Source organism: Euprymna scolopes, chromosome 2, assembly GCF_053919585.1.
Source record: "Euprymna scolopes isolate OS-2025 chromosome 2, ASM5391958v1, whole genome shotgun sequence".
NCBI classification, from domain to species: Eukaryota; Metazoa; Mollusca; class Cephalopoda; order Sepiida; family Sepiolidae; genus Euprymna; species Euprymna scolopes.
Window position 1 is genome coordinate 66,552,624 of NC_136483.1, and position 25,134 is coordinate 66,577,757.

At 33.8% G+C, this 25,134-nt stretch overlaps 1 protein-coding gene across 8 annotated transcripts in view; it reads right to left on the reverse strand.

Annotated features, from left to right (window-relative positions):
* The window catches only part of LOC145291908 (calmodulin-binding transcription activator 2-like), a 2,646,613-nt gene that overhangs the window by 345,921 nt on the left and 2,275,558 nt on the right, over positions 1 to 25,134 (reverse strand). For all 8 annotated transcript variants that reach the window (XM_080137802.1, XM_080137770.1, XM_080137753.1 and 5 more), the window contains one exon: positions 5,108 to 5,246. In XM_080137802.1, coding sequence (XP_079993928.1) covers positions 5,108 to 5,246 — 139 coding nt within the window. The remainder of the gene's footprint in view (positions 1 to 5,107; positions 5,247 to 25,134) is intronic.

Sequence of the window (25,134 nt, forward strand, 5' to 3'; positions counted from 1 at the left end):
ATCAGATTCAGATCAGAGAAGCAGAAAGGATCAGACCGATTCTCAGTTAGAGTCAGGGGACCCTCTTGGAAACGAGAGGCTTAGAAGGAACCATGTAACGACTTTGAATTCCTGAAGTACAGAATCATTTCCGACTGGTCTAAGAATAAACTATCATCATGTTTTTATAACTGCCGTCTTTATTTGTTCATCATTCCAACGAGAAAATGTAATGTGTTTAATCATTCCAGTATGTATCAATGTATACCACTTCATCCTCTCATCAAAGTATATGTCTTGTGAATATGAAATCTCTCCATATAAATGTCTTCAACATGTACCTACTGTCACTCTGTCTCCTCTCTAAATGAACATTTAAAATATGTGTGTTGTCAACTGCAAGGAACATTTAATAATATATGTACAGGCCGTCATGTAAATAATATGTACCCCCTTTAAAACGGATAATGTAACATTGTGTAGCGAAGGTGGGAATTCCAAAATCTAGCTGTTTGAGGGAAGAAACTGTTAGAGTAGAAACCTATCCGGCATCTAGGGACCTCTACAGTGAAGAGGTGGGATTTTGCTGTTTGTTTGGGTAAATCGGATGTATTTACATTGAGGGAGTACAAGTGCTACGAGTTTGTTAGAGCACATTCATTGGTTGATAGTACGGAGCCTATTAGATTAGAGACTGTTTTTTGGACCCTGTCTAAGAGAGAACTGCAAGACTTCGGCACTCGCTTCCGGGATTCTGTTTTCCCAGCTGCACTGACATGCAGAAGTTCAAGTGTAATGTGAACAGACATCTTGCCACTCATCTCCCTTCATAATACCCCTGCAACTTATGTCCCTGATAGTAGCCCCCTACTTCAAAGTCGCACTGTTTGGGGGGAAAATTGAATTAAAAAAAAAAAAGCTTGTATTGTCCCACCTCCGGTCTAACAGGTTGAGATGAAGAAGAAGAAGAAGAAGAAGAAGAAGAATGATAATGATGATTATAATAATAAGAATACTACTCATAACAATAATAATAATTTCGTCATACAATAGACCACAAGGTGAACATCTAAGAGACGAATAAGTGAAGCAAATACACAAAACTGGCCAGAGAGCTGAAAGGGATCTGGAACATGGAGAAAGTCAAGATAACACCAATAATCATGGGAGCACTGGGAACGATCTGAAAAACTTGGAAAAAAGAATAAGGAAATTTGAATTGGAGGGAAGGCTGAGAAGATACAATAAATAATATAAATGAAAACGGCTGAAATCTTAAGGAAAATCCTAGTATGCAAAAACTAACCCATAGAAAGTGTAAAATTTAACCAACAATTTGAGTACTATAATAGAAATAAAACAAAACAAAACAAAAAAAAAAACAACAGAATATGACCACAGGGAACCAAGAAAACCGAAACTGTAAAATGTTGACCATGTCCCCAACCAAAAAAAAAAAAAAAAGAAGTTGTGACGTTTACATTGGATGGCGTCACACCAAAGAACCGTGAAGGGTCCGGAAAATGTGAGGAAGGACAGCACTAGCCAGACCTCCACTGGAAAAGTGTGGAGAGCATTGAGACCTTGTAGAATCTTTCCACTACCCAAACGCCAGGAAATACCAATGGTTGTTGCCAGTGATATATCAAAGGTAAGCGACTGTTGTGATAATGTAAAGTCATCTACATTAGTCATCTAGAGTTGCTGGAGAGCACTGAAAATCTGGGGAGACTTGTTGTCACTCAAACTCCAGGGAACACCACAGGTTATTGCTAGTGAGTGATCTCTGGTGATGGACTGTGTGAAAACTAACTCCTAGTGAGTAGAGGATGATGATGATGATGATGATGATGATGATGATGATGATGATGATGAAAACGCGTTGATGACGATGCTGCTGCTGCTGTTGATTATGATGATATCAGGTAATGTGATGGAATTCACTTCACTCCAGATGACTGGTTTCACAATCAATCAATATTTTACTCATTTTCCTTTTAAAGCAAAAAAAAAAAAAAAAAAAAAATGGTTGGGGCGGACGTGTAAGGTGTGTACTGGGTTACCTAATGATAGCTGATCTGATGATCAACTCTCAATTGAAATTGATGTTATTGATGTCATTGACACCTCCCATAAATATCCCCAAGGGAGCAAAGATCAAATAAAATATCGTACGACCCCATAGCTGTTTCGGAAACGTTGTCACACATTTAGATAGTAGCATTCCTGAGGGGACAGTTTCAAAGCATTAGAGGGCGTAATGGCTAAGTTTAGTACTGATAAATACCAAGAAGAGAATAGGACTATTCCTGGTGGGACACTTGGAAGCACAATGCCACTTTTATAAACGATATGAATATTCGAACAAGTGGGTTCTTTTAAATTAGTTTTCAGTTGTAAAGTTCAATTTCAATATCAAGCTACATTTGCGAACGAAAGGGCAAAAATAATCTTACAATTAGGAATAGTAATTATTACTCTATATAATAAATATGCCATTTTATTTGTGATGAATCTGATGTCGCTAAAGTAAAACATTTTGACTTTACACAATTTAAAGTGAATTACTACCAAATCAAATTCTATCATCCATTTCACTAAAGCAGTACAGTTTTAAATTAAATACAATTCACACAAAATGGCATTCATTTTTATATTATTTGTATTCTTCGAACTACTGTTTTCATCTTCACTGTTATTTTCACAACGTTTCGGTTTATGTAATCTCCGACCTTCTTGTTTAATTCTGGACTCTTTCTGTTGAACTTTGGACTCTTTCTGTCGAACTTTGGACTCTTTCTGTTGAACTTTGGACTCTTTCTGTTGAACTTTGGACTCTTTCTGTTGAACTTTGGACTCTTTCTGTTGAACTTTGGACTCTTTCTGTCGAACTTTGGACTCTTTCTGTTGAACTTTGGACTCTTTCTGTTGAACTTTGGACTCTCTGTCGAACTTTGGACTCTTTCTGTTGAACTTTGGACTCTCTGTCGAACTTTGGACTCTTTCTGTCGAACTTTGGACTCTTTCTGTTGAACTTTGGACTCTTTCTGTTGAACTCTGGACTCTTTCTGTCGAACTTTGGACTCTTTCTGTTGAACTTTGGACTCTTTCTGTTGAACTTTGGACTCTTTCTGTTGAACTTTGGACTCTTTCTGTTGAACTTTGGACTCTTTCTGTTGAACTTTGGACTCTTTCTGTTGAACTTTGGACTCTTTCTGTCGAACTTTGGACTCTTTCTGTTGAACTTTGGACTCTTTCTGTTGAACTTTGGACTCTTTCTGTCGAACTTTGGACTCTTTCTGTTGAACTTTGGACTCTTTCTGTTGAACTTTGGACTCTTTCTGTTGAACTTTGGACTCTTTCTGTCGAACTTTGGACTTTTTCTGTCAGGCTCGGAAACTTGAATGGAATTTCGAATGGAACAATTTATTTAATCCATGGGGAAAGCATTTTCTCTTTCTATCAGCCATGACTGAGTAGAAGTCCTAGTAATTCGCATTTGCATTTTGAGATTTGCTCGCAGTGAAGATTTAACCTTCGACCTCCATAAAAGTGTAACTCACATCTGAATTTTACCATATCTTATCTGCGACACCACAGGTCCTTGTGGATTCTCATGTTTCACCGAAAGATTCCCAAGTTCGACAAAATACACCTGAAGAAGGTCAGAGGTTACATCGACCAAAACGTTGTGAAAATAAAACTCAAGATGAGAACAATAGTCCAAATAAGACAAATAACCAATCATCATTCAGAAACATGATTTTCGTTTTATTGATTTGAAAAATATTTAACTGAAAAATTTTTAAGGCAAGAAAAGAGGAATTAAATTGCTACAATTTTAAGTAAGTATTTGTTTTATTTATTTCAAGAATTCTTAGCTGACAATAAAAATTAGTTTTACAGAAAGCCAAATAAGTATTTTTTTTTTTTTTGATATTTAGTGTTGACCCTGACAACCATTTATTATTTCAATATTGAACTTTGCAACTGTTAAGAGTAAATTATATAAATTGATGTGGAAAACACCGTGGAATTTCCACAGAGCTAATTTGTATTATAATAGAAAAAAAATCAACATTTAATTCCTTGCCTTTGGTAACTACATCTTCAATCCTCATTACTCTTTGAACCCATTTGGTTGACAGTGGTAATGCTCTGCTAGTACAGTAGTAGTACAGTTAACTGAACACAAGTTGCTTTTTTTCCAAACTGGATATTGTTATGTTTACAACATTTTGGTTGTTGTATTCTATGGTCTTCTTCATTTTTACAGTATTTGATTTGGAAAAATGCATTTACCGTTTGCTTGGGAAATTCCATTTATGTTTTACTTATAATTTAATTTTATTCCCGATTGAAAGGTCATTCTATTGCCTAATTAAAAAAAAAGAAGAACTAAATACATATTTCCTCCATTTTCAAATACACACATAAAATCTAAAACACAGTTTATCATATAGTCCCACCTTCCACATAATATATTTATCCGAAACCTTAATACTAACAAGATCGGCAATCTTTTATGTATCCGTTCACAAAAGTACATATCTTTTCTAAAACGGGGAAAAGAATAATTTTTATTAGACAAAATATGGATCCCTTCCCCACCAATTCTGTTCAATTTTCACTCCCAGCTGGATAATATAACCGTTCATTGATAATGCCGAATATTGATAAAGAGGGTTATTTTACTGCAATATTCTTTTTATGTATAATGCCATTGTATATAGTTATATGATAATTGTACTTGTTCCTCGCATAGCACGATCGTAATCTTGCCAATAAGCATTCGCTATTCATAAAAACATGGCATAGCATCAGATTAGGATTTGGGTCTCTTCCCGTAATCAGATCTTAAACAAAATTTGTCCATGGCAAATGCAATGCTCTTTGGCCCACCAAAGTGTTCGGTATTTAATGGTAGAATCATGTGGTCTTGTTTAGAACCATCATTGGATGTTAACATTCAAATGTACACGACTTTGATGGATGCTGCCACAAATACAGGCACATTTATAATAATATTAATGTAGCTTTCTTTGTACTGAAAGACAAAACAAGAAGCTGATGACAACTGTGACTGTTAAAAGAAAAAGAGTATTATTTCCGATTCAAAGATACTTACACATTGGTCTCAGCTGGTCAGCCAATTCATCCTTGGTCCACTCCTTCTTCTCAAAGCCATAGGAGAGCACTGGAATGCTGAGCTTGGCACTATCTGGGTAGGGCACATTTAGATAATGCACCAGCACTATGTCAGGATTCTGAAACAAAAGTAAACCATCGTAGTAATTCATTTGAAATGAAATCAAGTATTTTAGGAAGAATAAATTTGATTCCGTTCAATGAAAAAATAAGTACAAGAATTTGATAAAGTAATAATAAAAATGTTGCGTTCTGGACAGCAGCAAATACTGGATCAAACAGACATCGACAATAAGACAAAATTATAGTTTGCATAATGACATAACTTATAATTTATGATGAGAATTCATTAGTAATATCACCTAATAGGTGATTCTAAAAAGCAACTTATTGCATAAAAGTATTATATTGAATGTGGTTTGAAAAAGAAAAAAAAAACAAAAAAAAACAATAACAATAACAACAACAAAAAAGAAGAACGGTAATTCATAGTAATTGGAATTGGACATTTGAAATGATAAAAAACATCCTGCCATGTTTGATTTTTTTAATACGGCCGATGTAAATAAATCGTTCAAGATGAAAAGGAAATAAGTGTGTCCATATTATGCCACAAGAGAAATAACATATGCCCCTTGAATTCTTTTACAAAATGGGGGGGGGAGTGGGAAATAAAAATATTATTATTTTTATAGAGTAATGTTATTTCCGTTTGCTCATACAGCGCTTATTTACATCGGCTATATTAAAAAATTCAACATTAGAAGATGTTTTTATCACTATTTTGCAATATCAAAACATGGATTCCATGAACAAAGCTTCTTTCTTAGAACTGCACGCCTGTGGAACTCTGTTCCGTCTGCCTGCTTCCCGCCGGACTACAACTTGGATGTCTTCAAGTCCAATGTTAACAAATTCCTAATGAATCGCCCCCTTTAAGTAAACACTTCATCAAATCTCCACACTAACGTAATGTACTTGCAATAACCCTTATCCCTGAGTGGCTTCCGGGCCTTGATAAGTGGTGATCACTTTGTAAAAAAAAAAAAAGGTCTGATTCAAACTACTATAATTACTGATTTATTTTTAAACATTAAATATGTTTCTGAATTTTTGAGATGAGGATTGATTATTCATATTATTTAGATTCTTTGCACTACTTTTCTCATCTTGAGTGATATTTTCACAACGTTTCGGCCAATGTAACCTTACACCTTCTTCAAGTGTATCTTGTCGAACTCGAGTATCTTTCTATCAAAATCTGGAATCTTTCTGTTGCATTCAGGAATCTGCACAGAATTTCGTACGGAACCCTTTATTTAATCCACAAGAGTAGCATGCTCTGGTTCCATCAGCCATGACTAGGTAGAAGTCCTAAGTAATTTGCAGTTCTATTTCGAGTGTTGCCCACAGTGAGGATTGAACCTTCGACCTCCAGAAGAGTATAATTTTACAACTGAATTTTACCAAGTCCTTTATCCGCTATGTAGAACAAGAGCATGCAAACTCCATGGATTAAATAAATGGGTTCCATTCAAAATTCCGTGCAGATTCCCGAGTTTGACAGAAAGATTCCTGAGTTTGACTGAAAGATTCCCGAGTTTGATAAGATACACCTGAAGAAGGTCAGAAGTTACATCGACCGAAACATTGCGAAAATAACATTGAACATGAGAACAAGAGTCTGAAAAATTAAAATTATGGTTTTAGGGAATAATAATTGTTTTAAAATAGTGCTCAGCTGTACGTTTTTAAGATTTACATAAATTAATATTAATTGTATCCAAAAAGAGCATTCTGATTGGCTGACTACATAATGACCAAAACATTAAAAATCGGTAAACGTCAACAATTGCAAACACATGAAAGATAAAGAATGTCAGAAGGGATCATAGTGCAAAGATGTGTGTTTGCGTTTGATCAACTAGAGCAAAGTAATCTGGCAGAAAGTCTATGATGTTAAGAAACCCTAAATACTTAAGGAAACAAAGTAACATACTGATGGGTTAATGTAGCATGGTCTCAAACTGACTAAATATATTGACGTTATTGCTTTTTTCCTTTCCCTTTGTAAAACTCAATCATGTACTGCAAAAAATTACCCTCTAAAATACAAACAAACTGAACACCATGAATATATATATTTGAAGATATAAAAAACTTGAAACATACAGATTTTTACACAAATGAGCGGATTTTGCATCAAATAAACTGTTGATATGCCATAAAACAAACCAACCAAACCAAAGCAAACACCATGAATAAATATTTGAAGATATTAAGAACTTGAAGCATAAAAACTTTTTCCAAAATTATCGAATTCTGTATTAAATAATGTGAAAAGGCTTGATATGCCATAAAAGAAAATAACCAAAATAAATAAACAAATGTGCCAAGGAAGCAACGTAGCAACATGTAACGCTGTAAGGAAGGAAGTTGTCGCAGGTAGAAAAAAAGAGACGTTCTATTGGTTGGTGTGTTTGCATAACTGAGCAGTTGTGCTTTAGGGATGTTCTTCCAGCTGAGGAACGACCGGAGTTAGACTATGCTATTAACGTGTACTAAACAGGAAATTTACTGCAAAATATGAAACTTTGAAAGAGATTATAAAAATCTAAAGTGAAAAATATGTGTCATTATTTTCATTATTTCAAATTCTTGTCATAAACAAATTTTGTTTATTTCATTCACCATTTTCAGTCATTTCATAATATTCTTTATGCACTAAACATTGATAATTTATTGTGTTTTTTTTTCTCTCTCTTTGCAAGACTCAATCATGTCATGCAAAGTCAAAGACAAAAAAAGAAATTCCCCCTACAAAAAAAAAAAAAAAAAATCAAGCATTATAAATCAATATTTGAACATAAAGAACCTAGAGCATAAAAGCTTTTAGAAAAATGACTGGATTCAATATTAAATGACCTGCAACCGGGTTGATATGACGTAAAACAAAACAACCAAACCAAAAATCATGAATAAATATTAAAAAAAAGAAAACTAAAGCATAAAATCTTTTACCAAAATGACTTCAAAAAGTGTTGACATGTCGTAAAGCCAAACGACCAAACCAAACCAAACACCATGAATAAATATTTGAAGATATAAAAACTTAAATCATAAAAACTTTTACCAAAATTACCGGACTTGGCATTAAATAATCTAGAAAAGGATTGATATGCTGTAAAACAAAACAGCCAAACCAACCATAATATTATTTTATCATTCAACTCAAATGCATCCATCACATGCATTACCTTATCATCAGTTGGTTGGTCGTTTTTGTTTTATGGCACATCACCCCTTTTCAGGTTATTTAATGCCGAATCCAGTGATTTTGAAGAATTTTTTTTTAATAGGATATATATATTTTTCAAGTCATTTTCTATTTAACCCATAGCTGAGAACCTAACAGATGCTATCACTCCGGGTCAGAATGGATCTGGGAGCAATGGCAATTAAAAGGTGGCTCCACACTCCCCAAAGCCCGCAAGGTGGGGCCTTACCATCGGATATAGTTTAAGGTCATATCCAGGACCCCTTATCATCAGTAACTATTGTCCTCGAGTAGATTTTGGTTTTGATAAGTAGTGACTCATTAGAAAAAAAAAACACTATGCTTAGAGAGACGAGACAATTATTTCTGCTGTCAACACACAACGATCACATCAATGAAAGACAAACAAACTCTATACTTAAATACTATAATGTAACATATCGGGAATGACACACGTGACATTCTGTTTATATAACGGAGATTTATTCCGGCTATGTTACAACAACACTGAGGACACATTTTGAAACCGGAAAATGTCTGCTACAAACTGTTATATCTCCTTGGACTTGCGAGAAAGAGACAATCTAGGATTAACATGTCTTACAGATCTCTCTCCAAATAAAACGTTTCTGGACTAAGATGGAGAATACATACTAATTGGTGATTTATACATGAGTTTCATTCAATTCTTTATTTAATTATTCGTCCTATATCTTACAAATATACGTCATTACACGTCACACGCATTTCATCGTCATTGTTCTACTCAAATGTTATATTCTTTAGCAGTGGTTTCTAATTCATTTATTTCTGTAAATTCAGACCGTATTAGAATTTTTCCAAAAAATCTATGTCAGACCAAAAAGAAGAAAATAAGAAAGTTTTTTTTTTTTCAAATCATGTCACCATGCAAAAAGAAATGCTTTATTTATGTTTTAACAAAGAAATTTTGCTATATATATATATATATATATATATATATATATATATATATATATATATATATATATATATATAGCGAGGTGGGGGGGGAGCTTTGCCCGGTGCCATCAGCTAGAATCGAAAACGAAAGCAAAATTATAGCATTCAAAGCTGGTAACGTTACCACTGTACCAACGTATGAACTAATTAAAAATTAAAACATAAAAATAAACTAAGATAAATGTACAAAATGTATAACGATTTTTTTTAAATTTTGACCCATATTTTACTCCTTAAAACTATTTAACTGGCTAAAGACCCATAACAGAACGGTCCATAAAAAATCCAATCATTTGAGGCCCCTAGTGCCGCTCTACGACTTTTAGTTTCGGTGGAGTTAGAGTTTAAAAATTTGGAGACAGACAGATTAGCATATAGCCTTTCATATATTAGATTTTTAAGGTTCTAATTAGATTAAAGGTTCTTATTTTATTAATTTCATCCTGAAATATTATTATTCTCTGTGTCCCACTAACACTTTCCAAGATCACACAGCTTAAACGTATACCAAACGCTGAAAATAACCATTTTTTTTCCCTTTCCTATCTACCTAAATCCCACCGAATTTAATTATTGGTAAAATTTTTTAAAAATCGACACAATTTTAAAGTGATAAAAATAGCACATAATTTCAACTAGGGCTCCTTAGCGTAGTGGTATGCACACTGGATCATTGTCTATGGTTGTGAGTTTGATCTCTAGTATAGTCAACCACGCTGATGATTCGTAGATATGGCAAAACATGAGTCCGTAAATAAGTGTTTTACAAGATTATAAGGAACATTACAAGTGTAATTTACAACTGAATTTTACCAAGTACTTTATCCACTATGCCACGGGTCCTACAGGTTGGAGATACAATGTTCAGTGTGAGTGATACTCAGAATATAATTGCAAATTACTTAGGATTTCTACCCAGTCATGGCTGATGGAACGAGAGCATACTACCCCATAAATAAAATATGTTGTAATAAATAATGATGTATTGTGATAGGTAGTGAGAATGTACATCTAAAAGTAGGTTTACAGGGTCCTAAAATTCATAAAAGAATTTTCCGCAAGAACCCGTGGCATAGTGGGTAAAGTACTTGATGTAATTCAGTTGTAAGTTACACTCGTCTGGAGGTCTAAGTTTCTATCCTAAGAACGGGTGACACTTAAAATACGATTGCGAATTATTTAGGACTTCTACCCAGTCAGGGCTGACAGAACAAGCACATTTTACCCCCGTGAATTAAATAAACGGTTTCACGTGAAACTCCCAGGTTTGACAGAAAGATTCCCGAGTTAAACAGGATACTCTTGAAGACGGTAGGAGGTTACATCGACTGAAACGTTGTGCGAATAATACTCAAGATGAGAACAGTAATCGAAATAATCAATCCTCCTCTCAAAAATTCAGAAACATAAAAGAATAAAATAATTCTGTACTACTTGTAGTTCTATGACCATTACTTACATTACGTACCTTACATATCATGCCAATGCATGTTTTGGGTAAAAGAAGTTTAAATTATGTATGTATGTTGTTTAAGGATTATTGATTTGTTTAGTCCAAACATGCAGTCTCCTACACATCAAATAAGTAAATGTTAAATATATAAAGTCCAGTGGAGAAATTCCAACCGGCAAACCGCATCAGCCGAGCCAATTGCATAATCAATTCAAGTAATATATATTTAGACTAAAGTTGCCAGTTGGATTGGATTCACATGCAGGCAATAGTTACAAACCAGAACACCTACCGACTATAATTTGCAAACCTCGTGAGAGGGAGAAGGGGGAAGAGAAGAGGAGGAGGAAAGAGATTTTCAATCAATACAAGCTTATTTAGAATTTTTACCAATAATATCTTTATTTCTGTTGATAATTTGGATTTTTCGGATTACTATCCTGATCTTGATTTTTGCTTTCCCACCATTTCGGCCGACCTCCTTCAGGTGCATCTTTTTCGAGCTTGGGAACCTAAGCAGAATCCCATCCTTTCATTCGAGAACTCTCTAGGTGCCCGAAGATCTTTTTACTTTTGTAGCTTCTTTCCCTTACGCTGAACTTGCCTTTAGAATTCCCTACCTGCTCCCGGTTTCCCGACCATACCAATATGCAGAAATGCAAATGTAATATGAATCAACATCTTGCTACCCAACTCCCCTTTCCACGTTTCCACTATAATTCTGGCCTCTATCATAGTAGCCCTTTTATGCTTCAGTGGCATCATGCATGTTAAATATTAACGGGCGGACCTGAACGAGAATCCCCACCCCCAAGGACGACTTTCGAAATAAACATCCCCAACCTTCCCATGTTAAGAACGGTTTTTGGTTTTTGCAATTTTTTCAGTGGATTATTATAGATTCGATACTAAATATATGGGGGGAGGGGGGGAGTCTCGTTCAGCTCTGTCTATTAGCGTAATAAATGGTACAGATGGAGAGCTTGAAATCCCCTGGAATGGTGGTGTGTGACGGTCTAGAGTAGTTCAGAACAAAAGAGCAATGCCATGAGCGATCTATACTCTATAGACTTATCGCTATCGACCTGTTTATATACACAGAAACACATGCTTGTATATAATATTATTTTATAAATAAATAGTAATTATTTTTACCTACAGATACTAGTGTTTCATGCTATGCAATCATCAGTGCAGGAAATGATAATTAATACCAGTCAAAGGATTTGAACCTAATCACAAAGTAAATTCATCTTTAACTCTGTAGCCCGGTATTTTACCCTCAGCCAACAGGAATTGTAATAGGAATGAAAATAAACTTCTGTATATAATGTTGATGCAAGCAGACAAATACAGAAAGCTAGTAAGATAGTGTTCAACAGCAGACGTCGGACCATTACAAGTGTAATTTACAACTGAATTTTACCAAGTACTTTATCCACTATGCCACGGGTCTTACACTCTTCTGGGAGTTGGCGATTCAATGTTCAGTGTGAGTGATACTCAGAATATAATTGCAAACTACTTAGGACTAGTGGGGGAGGGTCTCGACTTTGCCTGGTCATAAAATACGCTTAAATATATTTGAGTTTGTCAAAATTTCGTATATATTACTAGCGGGGAGGGACGTCAAGCTTTGGCCGGGCGTAAAATGCGCTTAAATATGATATTTTAATTTGTCCAGATTTTGTATATATAAAAATAGAGTCGTAATTTCAAAAGTAAAAAAAAAAAAAAATATGTGGGTGCCATCAGCTAAAATCGAAACTGTAAGCAAAATTGTAGCATTCAAAGCTAGAGACGTTACGACTATACCAACGTGGCATGCATATGAACTGATTAAAAATTAAAAATATAATGAATGTACAAAATGTATAACCATTTTTTTTCAATTTTGACCCATTTTTGACCCCTTAAAAACTATTTTCACCTGATAAAGACCCATAAAAGAACAGACTTTTAGTTTCGAAGGAGATAGAATTTGAAAATATGGAGACAGACAAACAGACATATAGCCGTTTATATATTAGATTCTACCTAGTCATGTCTAATGGAACGATACTATAATACCCCTATGAATAAAATAAAGGATTTCGTTTGAAATTCGTTGTAGATTTCCCAGTTTGACAGGAATATTTCTAAATTCAACAAGACCTGAAGAAGGTCAGGGGTTACATAGATTGAACACTGAAGATGAGAACAGCAGTCCAATTAATAAAAAAAATATACGAATTATCAATCCTCATCTAAAGAATTCTGAAACAAAATATTATTCTTTACCTACATAGATCAAAGTGTAGTTTCTGTCTATCTGTTTGCCTATCTGTTCACAAATTCATTCTAAACAGAACAATTCTGAAACTAAATTACCCAAAGTACCTGGATAATTAAATTATATTCTCATTAAAGGGGAGACAGCATTATCATGAGGTTTGTGTTTGCACTTGATATCTATAAAAAGGAAATACATTTTATTTATAACTTGAAAGTTATAATAATTTAAAAAAAAATAAGAATATAAACGGTAACATTGGATTCTGTGTTTGGAGTTCTGTGTAGTCTGAAGTGCACATTTATTCTCAGAAAATTCCAAGTGTTTCTCAAGGAGGTTCAATTTATTCCAATTGACATTACTTGACTTAAACTTCCTCTTATGCAATCAATGGCAAGTTAAACTTTTGGACATCACCTCCGAAATTGTATATTATAAAATGTAAAATATAATGAAACGTAACAATAATATTGTGTTATGAGCTGAAGCCAAAATGTCATTCAATTCTGGATAATGCCAGGTTTTTCTGCTTGTAAGCACTCCTTTTCTTGGGTTGAGCACTGTTGTTAAATGCCTGCTGCATATTCAACATAATGCAGAGCTCTTTGTTTGCATATAAACAAATTAAGCACTTTAAAAGTGACTGTCAATGTTTATAAAAAGGCATTGTAGATATCATTTACGTCCAATAGCTAAGTAAGTAGAACTGCGAGCTATCAACTAGATGGTTGTATGTTCAATTCCTAGCTTGGGATAAGTGTTAGCCTAACAGTGTTCAAAAGTTGAGGTACAGTGAAATAGTCTGTGGATGTGCGTCTCAAGCGTCTTCAAGAAGACATTATTAAATACAACGGGTATACTTTGCTTTATGATTCTTTTTTTGTTGTTGTTTTTCGATTTTCCGTATAATTATTTTTATATCAAAATCGAAAATATTGATCAAAATTCCGTAGTTATCACGAGCGCTTTCAATTCGACTGTAGGTCATCTTCAGGCGTTGATGAGATGAAAGTGAGTAGGAACAAAAAATGGAATTAAATCTTCTGCTTGAATGAAAAAAATGTTGCGCACACACACACACACACACACACACACACACACACACACACACACACACTGGATTTGCTGGTTCCGGCCAATTGTTTCCTGGTGATTATTCACATCTCATCAGATAGTAATTTAGTATTTTCCTTGAGTCTTATTGTTTACACAGTTTCTGAATATTTGATTGAGTTTTCTTTTAATGTATCTTTTTTTATTATTAGTTTCGTATTGATTAAAGATTTTTAATTTGATTGGAAAATTTTGTTTTTGCACATGTAATGATAACAGTTTTCTTGTTCATTTTTTTGGTACTTGCAAACATTGGGTATGCAAGAAGTGCAGTGGGATAACTAATAGATTGAGAGAGGATATCCAGTTTATATGGAGATGGACGAGAACTCAGATGTGGAGAAAGTATATTTGATGGTGAAACCTGTGATGACTTACTCACCAAGCGATTTAAACGAATGCTAAAACGCAAACGGCTCTAACAGCCTAACCCATTTCCTTCGTTTCGGTTCTCTTTCTTACTCATTTCATAAAGCAAGTAAGATTTCAAAGCAACGTGTTATCTTTTCAACCAATAAAAATCCCCCAAAGTAACACATATATGTGAAAGTAATAAGCCAGTGAGAACTTAGAAACTCCTATAAGGTCTGTTCAACAAAACCAGATTTCTACAAACCTCACCAGCCGGTCACACATAAGAACATCTGCTGAACCGTCACCTCCATGTCTTTAGGCCGGGGGAGGGAAGGTATTAATGACTCACATTCCTGCCTGCTTCATTCTATGCACATATTCGAACTAGAGACAGTAAGGTGAACAGAAAGGAATTACTACCCACTTACACATATTAACAAGAACAAGGTAAACCAACACACATACATATCGATGGTCACACTGCCAAATACTCACATATGTATCTTACTAACATATGCATATTATTCATACTATGAACATTTTGCATTTTTTTACCAAACACGTTTTTGCACAAATTAATTTTTAATAATTGAAAATAACTTTTTATTCTTATAAGCTTGCAAAATAAACATGTTTTTTTTTATTATTTATAAAATTTCGTTTTTCTCAATTTTCATTTACAAAACGCTGTTTTTGTCTTAGGTAGAATTTGCTACCTAATGAACCTTCTATTCCTAAATGTTTTATTTATTTCCATTTTATTATGTATCCTTGTCTGTATATATCCTTCATTTTCTTCCTTCCCTAAAGCATAATTTTTATGCCTAATTTCTATTAAATGTTGGGGTGGTGCTTCACAATACACAAAGATGTTATCGTCGCTCCAGAATGGCCTCTACCAAGGCTAGGGACTATACCACAAGTTATTGATGGGTTTCAAAATTTTTGTCATTTTAGTGATATCAATGAAGCATGAGGCTGGGCTGGTGTGATTGCAATGGTCAGAAATAGATGGAGCAAGTTTCAAAGAACTTATGCCATTACTAACTAGCAGAGCATTATAATTGTCAACCATGACATGTGTGCACAGTGTGATTATATATGAAAGCGAAACCTGACTAGTAAGGGTTGAAGATATGTGTTGCATAGAGAGAAATGGTATGAGAATAATACAACAGATGTTTTTTTTTTATTCCATTTTCACACCAAACAAGGCACAGTGCCACTTTGATGTAAGGAGCTACTGTCGGAGATGTAAGTTGGAGGGATACTATGTAGGAAGTTGAGCAGCAAGATTGCTGTTCACATTACACTTGAACTTCTGCATGTCAGTACAGTTAGGAAAGTAGGAACCTGGAAGGAAGCTCCAAAGTCTAGCAGTTCTGGGGAAGAAACTATTGGAGTAGAAGGCTTTCTTACGTCAAGGGAATTTCTACTGTGTCGAGGTGGTACTTTGCTATTTGTTGGGTGTGTCGGGGGTATTTATGTCAAGGGGGTACAAGGACTTGTAGTTCGTTGGAGCATCCACTATTAAAATATTTGTAAAACAGGCAGAGGTATGTAACATTTTGTCGATGGGACAGAGGCTGAAGCTTAGATGACAGTTCAGAACTATCAGGTTGGCGACTCTCTTTTGAACCCTGTCCAGGAGCAAGAGACTAGTAGCAAATGCCCCAGCCCAAATGTGACAACAATAGTACATACATGGGCGAATGGTGACCTTATAGATGTACAGGATACTTTCAGGTGTAAGTAACTTTCTAGCACGGTAGAGAGAGAGAGAGAGAGAGAGAGAGAGAGAGAGAGAGAGAGAGAGCTCATCTTCCTCACAGTGGCCCTGGCAATGTTCTCAATGTATCCATTCCAACTCATGTTCCCAGTGAATGTTAAGCCAAGGAGTTTGAAAGAAGTACTTTCAACTAATGTATCTTTAGCCATAGCGATTTGTGGTTGAGAAGGTTTCTTGTAATTATTGAAAGAAACAAGCTTACTCTTGGCAGTATTGAATGTGACCATCCATTTTTGCCCCCATTCAACTACAGATTGGAGGTGTTCCTCTAGTGTTTCTGCCATTTCCTTAGATATGTGTTCATTTGTTTTCCCTTTGTACCTGTTATAGGTGTGGTGTCATCAGTAAATATACCCATCTCAGAGACAATTTTATCAGGGAGGTCATTTATGAATATCATATTAATGTGAATCTTAAACCATGCTTAGATTTGATGACTTCAGAGAAATATTTTATCCGGATAGTATATGAAGATATGTGCAGAGCAGTAGACTTCGTTGGTATAGTAACACTTTGTAGAACCGATAAGATTGCTTGAGTTGGTAGATGTAAAACAGTTGAGGTAGTGGTAGGGGAAGACTAAGGAGAAACATAGAAGGAGGTGATAAAAATGAATTTGATAGAAAGATATATAAATAAAGATCTGGTCAACAGTGGCACTAACCCTGGGTGGATTGAACAGACTTCCTCCAAAGGAGGAGGTTTCATGGAAATAGGAAATTCACAAGTTGTCTCCAGTCACTTGTATATCATGGTCAGGGAAAATGATGGCGTTAGGTGCCGACATCCTACTAAATACAGAAACTGGTATTCCCAAATGGTTACCTATCTGGTACTGACCAGGTTCATCGTTGCTTAACTTCAGTGATCTAATGAGAACCAGTGTGCCAACATGATTGTGCCGTATGTCCTAGTTTAACATAAGTTATCTTGAAAGTCAAATTATAAAAGCCGTCCAACACATGCCAGTCTGTAAAACAAATGTTAAATAGAATATACTTATTCTATTTAATGTGTTTTAATAATGAGTTTTGGACATGAGTCATTGGTTGAACTTCTGAATGATACGATGGATGTGTAATTTATGTTTAAAAGAGTAAGCTTAGATTTGATGACCTTAAAGGACGATTAAATCTGAATAGTATAGGAAGATATGTACACAGCAGGAGACTTTGCTGGTATAATCACATTGATAGAACATATGAGAATGCTTAACGTTAGTAGATGCAGAACAGTTGCAGAAACAGTGTAAGTTGGTAGGGGATGGAACAGTGTTCCACAGGCGGGCAGTTCTAGGAAAGTAAGCTTTGTTCATGGAATCTGAGTTTATATTTAGGTACAGTGGGGAAGATTGTTGATAGTGGTTGTAGTTAGTAGAGTGTTTTTTGTGAAAGTTTGATAAGGATGGACCATAGATTGGAGCTCAGACGAAGACTTGTCATGAAAATGACGATAGAGCAGAGACAGGCTCGCAACATCTCTTCTGTGGGGAAAAGAAAAAAGGGCATCACCTACTAGGTTTAGAAGCCGGTCTTGAACTTTGTCAAGGCAGGATAGGGTACACCAAACAGCTCCTACCCAGATGTGACAACAGTACTCTATTTTAGGACGTGCTTAGCTCTTATACAGATAGAGGATTATGATGAATTTGAGAAAAAGAATTATACATAAAGACATGGTCAGAAAACAGTTCGGAAGTCTAGTTATAAAAGCCGTCCAACATATTCGGGCATGTAAAACAGACGTTAAACGGAATATAATGATGAGTTATTAAAAGCTTGTCCTATTTAATATGTTAGTCATGAGTTTTTGAATCTGAGTCAATGGCTGGACTTATGTATTCTGCTTCAATTCGATGGGGTAAACCAATCCTGCAAGTTTTAACAGAAAAAACAAAGCAAAAAAAAAAACAAAAACAAAAAACAAATAAAAAAACCCCAACTACATTCGACTTTCAAAAAGGACAAAACTATTTTTAATCAGCATCAAGTTGATTTACCGCTTGGGAGCTTTTGTGTTCAAAGCAAATCAGCAGTAGGGAAAGGTTAAAAAAAAAAAAATGTCCGCCATAACGACAACCATCAAATAATGGAATGAAAAGAGATGTTTAAAAACACGAAGTAATAAGTGAGTTGGTAAAAAAATATTAGTGAACATGTTGGAAATTTCTTTTGTAATGGCCATTTTGCAAGAAAAAGAAAAAGGAAAGAAATAGAAAAAATATTTACATTGATTACTTAATGTGTTGTTTTTTCTTTGTATAAACATTGGTGAGAATTGTATGACTAATACCTGCATCGCTTTGTATTTATAAAGTAACTATATATGTATATATTATTATACTACAGCTGAGATAATAACATTTGTTTCCCTATTGCCTTTTTCTTATATATATATATATATATATATATATATATATATATATATATATATATATATATATATACATACTTGTTTATTGTTATATAAACATGGTCACATCCTGCTGCTACAAATAGCCACTTGTTTCAATCAAACAACAGATATCATCAGGCAGCGACTTGACTATTCAAAAGTTCAATGAATAATGGATTTTTATTTTAGGCAGGAACTCTTTAAAAGTTGGAGTTAAAAAACTTAAAACACAGAACTTTAATTATAAGATGTAAAGAGGGAGGGGGCAATTTAAATAAAGTTAAAATATTATAATGGATTATAATATTATCAGCTCTTTTTATTGAGCACTCTCTAACAACTTAGTTGAATTCATTAGTCCATTATTTTTGAATAAAAAACCCCGAGTATATATATATATATATATATATATATATATATATATATATATATATATATATATATATATATATGCAATTTATGACTATCATAAATTACAGTTTCATCTAATGCCTCAACCAGCAAATTCTAGCCTAGCTAGAATGATACTTTGCTGATTTCTTTCTGTCCTTTGATGAGAAGAATAGCAAGAACAGCATTCTTCTAAAGAAATAAACAAGGTTATAGGTAGGTGAAAACAATCAGCAGGAAGAGAGTTCCACAAGTATGCGGTTCTAGGAAAGAGCCTACTGCAATAGAAAACTATATTACAATGAAATATCAAAAGAGCGAATCGATGGAGACCACTAGACCAACGAGTCAATATAATCGGGGAATAAATCAGACAGTTCTGAAGAATACATACAATGGTAGTATTTATAGAAAGACTGGGACTAGCAACATCACGTCTGGGAGAGAGAAAGGTTGCAGAGAAGAAGATAAGGTGGGACCAATGAAATTACAGATACGTTTCTGCACCTTATCAAGAACCTTCAAATGGAACAAATATTCGTCAGCTCAACTATGACAATAATTCTCCATACATTGTCTGATGGTAAATTTGAAATGATAGAGAATATTCTCAGGTGTTATATATATTTTAATGACGAAAAATACATAATAAAATACTCCTCAGTTTTAAGATTGAGTTCTATTTGTAAAAGAAAACTTCCATTTTCATTGTGCTAATTAACTGTAATTTGCAATTAACTCACCATCATTTTTTTCCTAATTTCTATTTATCGCTCTCACTGTATGTTGTTTAATTCCCTGCTCTTATTTTATATGAAACCTATTACTCTCGCTTCTATTACTTTCTTCCACCCCCATCTCTCTCTCTCTCTCTCTCTCTCTCTCTCTCCCTCCCTCTCTCTGTGTTTAGTAACAGCTGAAGTTAATAAAAGAAGCAACTAACAAAAATATTGGAAAAGCCTATTATAAAAAAGGGAATATCAACACAAGGACTAATACTATTTAACTCGTAGTTGTAGGAAGACACAGAAAGGAAGCATGACAGGGTAAGTAGAAAGTGGGAAAATTTTTAATTTTACCTTAATTTTTTTTTTTTTTACACCTAACCTGGCTTTATAAATTCACTACAAACCTCTTTCTCGATTAAGTCTAAAGAGAGAAATCAGAATCGAAACGGAAAACGAAATAAACATTTTACACGTTGTTGAAAAGTGAAAATGCCTGTCCCGGTCGCAATCACAAACGAATTGGGTTAGTGACATATTCTATAAGTAGGTATCGCCATCAAATATAGAACATACAATGAAATTAGCACACAATTCAGTACACCAAGTGCCTTTTAAGCTTATTCTAAAAGATGGAATGTGGAACGAAACAGAACATGAAATTAATGCGAGTTTGAGGCTCAAATAATAGCCGATTGCATAGTCTGTGACAGTATCCATCGAATATATGATACACCACCAATAATCTTTGTTGATTGTTCTCGGTATAGAACAGTGCCAGTAACAGTTATTGAAACGAAACAGCTATAAAAATGAGACTTCCTCAAACATTACATAAAAAAAAAAAAAAATGCCGAGGACAAGATTTGCTAAGACATAATTATGTAGTTAAAAGGCTGCATAAATGTCTATGAAATCTCCATTAAAAAAGGAAGGGAAAAGTTGTAAAAAATACGACCAGCTGAAAATCTGATGAAACTTCTAATAAATCACGTGTTACGCTTGTATTTGTTGCAAGTCAGTACTCTCTCAAAACAGATGTCTTTTGACGAAAGACAAAAAAAAAAAAAAAAAAAAAAAAAAAAAAACAACAACAACCGAAAAGAAAATAGAAAATGCTACTGCAATTTGTCGCCTTGAAATAAAACAAGTGAAAACGTGAGAGAAAAAAGAGACAAAGTATATGAATTAGCATTTTTTTAATTCGTATTTTTATAGACTTTTAAAGAATGAGTAAATACCTTAAAAGGAATAGAAAAAATGATAAAAATTAACCACTACACACGAAGGAATAAAATCATTTATATTGAAAAAGAATGAAATACGCCCCCCACACACTAGCTGACAGCCCGGTGTCGCCCAGTTATACAATACGCTAAAACATGATATTTTAATTTATACAGATTGCGTATGTATTAATATAAAAATCAATTCTCTGTTGAATATTATATATTACGTGGAATAATTTGTTCGGTTGACTAATAAATAAATAAATAATAATGATAATGTCGTTCATCAAATTCCATCTGTTTTTGTTTACAATATCACGTCAGCTGATATTTGGGCTTGACGATGAATGCCCTGTAAAAGTAACTTCTGATTAATGTTGTTTTAAAATATGCAAACAAAGAAATGACTTGGGGCGATTTTATATAGTACTTCTTCTTTTATCATAAATTGCACTCATTAATAAGAAAAAAATAAAATAAAATGGTTAGGTAAACCCAGGTCTGTAGTCGAATACTCTACCACTGAGCTATATCTCCAGATGAACAATGAATCTGTTTTTAAGAAGAAATTATTTGCTGAAATTTTATTATCTCACTTGGCCGGTGTAACGTAAAATATTCCTCTGTAAAAATTCTATTTTATCTATAAGACAGAAAAGCTATTTTTTTTTATCGGATTCTTTCGATTTTCGATACTTATCACATGAATTTCTGTACAAAACATATCTAAGAACACTTCCAGACATATAAATTAGCTTTGTGTGAAATTTGCAAAAGATAGGAACAGCTATTTCGGAATCAATGAAGAAGGAACTCACACACACACACACACACGCACACATACACACACACATACACACACACACACACACACACAAAGTTACTTTTATGTCATAGTAGGTATCTCGTCTTGATTTTTCTATGATTATTTGGATTGTGGATACTATAGAGAACTTTGCCACATGCCTAAAATTATATTATCACTTATTGGGATCCTGGCCAGTCTTTTAGATTTCAGGCGTGACATACCAGTATCAACCCTTATTTGGTTGACCCATCTCTTTGGTCGTTGTATCCTTGATCTTTCTTGAATGAAATCAGTATATATATATATATATATATATATATATATATATATATATATATATATATATATATATATATATATATATGGCAATTAAGCAATATGATTGCTATAAATACATGTTCATACTTTACTACTAATCTCTACTAATATATTGAGCACTATTGATTTGAGTTGATTGTTTTGTTTTAAGGCATATAACTCTTTTTGGATGATTTGATGTCGAATCTAGTTACAAGATTTTATGCTTCAAGTTTTTATATCTTTAAATATTTATTCATGGTGTTTGGTTTGGTTGTTTTGTTGAGGAAAATTGTTGTTGTCGTTTTTGATTTTGCAGAATATAATTGATCTTTGCAAAGGAAAATGGGAAAACAATGCCATTAATGTTTGGTGCATTTTATGGCAAAAAGCAAGTATCTTCAGACAGCCCGATCTAGTAACATCAAAGAGCACTGTTGAAGTAAATATTGAAAATTTTTGCACAATATATTTTATCAGCTTATAATATTATATGTGTATATGTATGAAATATTAGTATATTTTTATACATATGTGCAGTTATATTTATACTATTATCTTATATCTATATCTTATCTTACATTTTTAAACATATGTGCAGTTAGTTTATATTATTATCTTATCTTATTTATAGAATTATCTTGAAAAAGTTGAGGAAGTCAAGAAAATCCTGCTAACAGTCCAGAATTCCATACTAGACTACATATTTGTTTATGTAAATGGAAGGTAGAGATCGTATGAATACACAGACATTAGTGTTAACGTTATGCCTGGTTTAGTGTATAAGAAAAAAGGAAAGAAATAATCTTTAATAGAAATGGCACTTTTACGTTTTGTAGACGATTAAATATATAATGATTTGAAAGGTGACTGAAAGATGTATTTAAACAATTAATTTCGATTTCAGTCACCTAAATTTTTTTTCGGAGTGCTTCGTCCCATAAGGGATACGTGCAATATAACCTTTTTTTTCGATATTTTCATTTTTTAATGTCTTGATTAAACTGTACAAGTACGCTTTTTTTCTATTGTTTTTCTAACCAACAACAGAATCACATTCGACGAACGAGATGACGTCCCCTCCCCCATCAAAAAACATCCGATTTTTATACTGACACCTTGGACAATCAACAGCACCCAAATTTGCAAAATCACCTTATTTTTGTATTTGAAAGGTTCCAGGTTCACGAATCACTGCTCTCTTACAGCAGGCACATCCCGACCGTACCCACTTACTTCTATTCTATACGATAGAACATTACATTTTTGCACGATTTGTGAAATTTATTGGCTGTGTGCTCTATCAGTATTTTGTTTAATTTTCGATTTTGCGATGCTTATCCATGCTCGGCTAGGGCTCCAATTTGATTACCATTTTGTTTTATGGTCTAACTCAACGGGGTTTATATTACCTTTATTTATAAATAAAAACATTTTGAAATAAGTCAAAACAAGAAAACTTATCCAGGTAGATAGAAGAGTAACTTAGCTACTTTTGATGACATGTATTAGCCATATATATATATATATATATATATATATATATATATATATATATGACTTTTGTATATTTCATTTTGGAAAAAAGTTGTTCACAAGCATATGTACTTCCAAATAATGACGTCATCAGTTTCGAATTAGTCATGATGTTTTTATCTTTTCAGCTTGGCAATATATATTTCTTGTTTGTCTTCGACAGTGGATTCAAAATGAATTTTCGATTTCCAAGATTCGTCGCATTGTAAGTCAATTAACTGCAACTGATATTCTTCTGCCACTTGCTCCACATCTGTTTCGTAAGGAGTACCAAATAATTAAAACAGAATTCTATATTTCCGGAAGTCAACAAAACAAAAAGAAAACTCCCTAACAGATCCCTAACAGATCCCTAACAGATCCCTAACAGATCCCTAACAGATCCCTAACACAGATGTCTGCTATTATATCTCTCTTGTGATTTTGAAGACTTGGGAAATGAGAGTAGTTCACTTTTGTAAGCTGTGATTCTCACAGTCGAAGCTTTCTCTCAAAAGCAGTGATTTGATCAATCATTTCAAATACAACCTTTTTCTTTCCTTAAATCTGAAAATTCAGAGTGTTAATGTGATGTTCTCTAAAAAAGCTAACTTCACAACCCACTGTGAATCTTGAAAGTGAGAATTATCTTGTTATTTGCTCTCTAAAACATTTGAAAAATATGTAAGGTCACCATACTCTGCTTCGATTTGTTTCAGAAATTCCTGAAACCAGCGGTGAGTTAGCCTTCTTGGCAAAATAAATTCACTGCTTTCACAACCACACAAAGCTTTTTGATTAATAATGCGATGAAGCTTGATTATTATTTTATCAATGCCTTTATGGTTTGGGAGCAATGCAACAATGCCCTTTTTTCTCTCCAACCATTGCTGGTGCTCCATCTGTGATTACTCCAGAAAGCTTTGATAAATCCAAATTCATTTCGGTAATCCATTTTATTATGCTTTGCAAAATATCTGCTCCAGTGCTAATGTCTTTCATAGGAATCAATTTCACAAATTCTTCCACAATATCAAATGTTGGCGTTACACTCCTCACAAACACTGCAAGTTGACAAGTATCCTTCATATCTGTGGTTTCATTGATAGCAATGGAATAATACTTCAAATTGTTTAAAATGCCCTCCAAGTCACTTCTGACATTTGCTGCGAGCTCTTCAATACGCTTTGTTACCGTTCTTGCCGACAAGCTGACAGCAGAAAATAATTCCCGTTTTTCTGAACAAACAATATCTGCTACTTTTAACAATAATTCTTTGAAGAACTATCCATCAGTAAAAGGTTTCATCCTTTATGCAATTAGTCTTGACACCTCGTAGCTATCGCAAGTGTTTCGGTCACTCTTTTCAACTTTTCTAGTAAAAATGAATGATTGCTTTGTTAAATTATT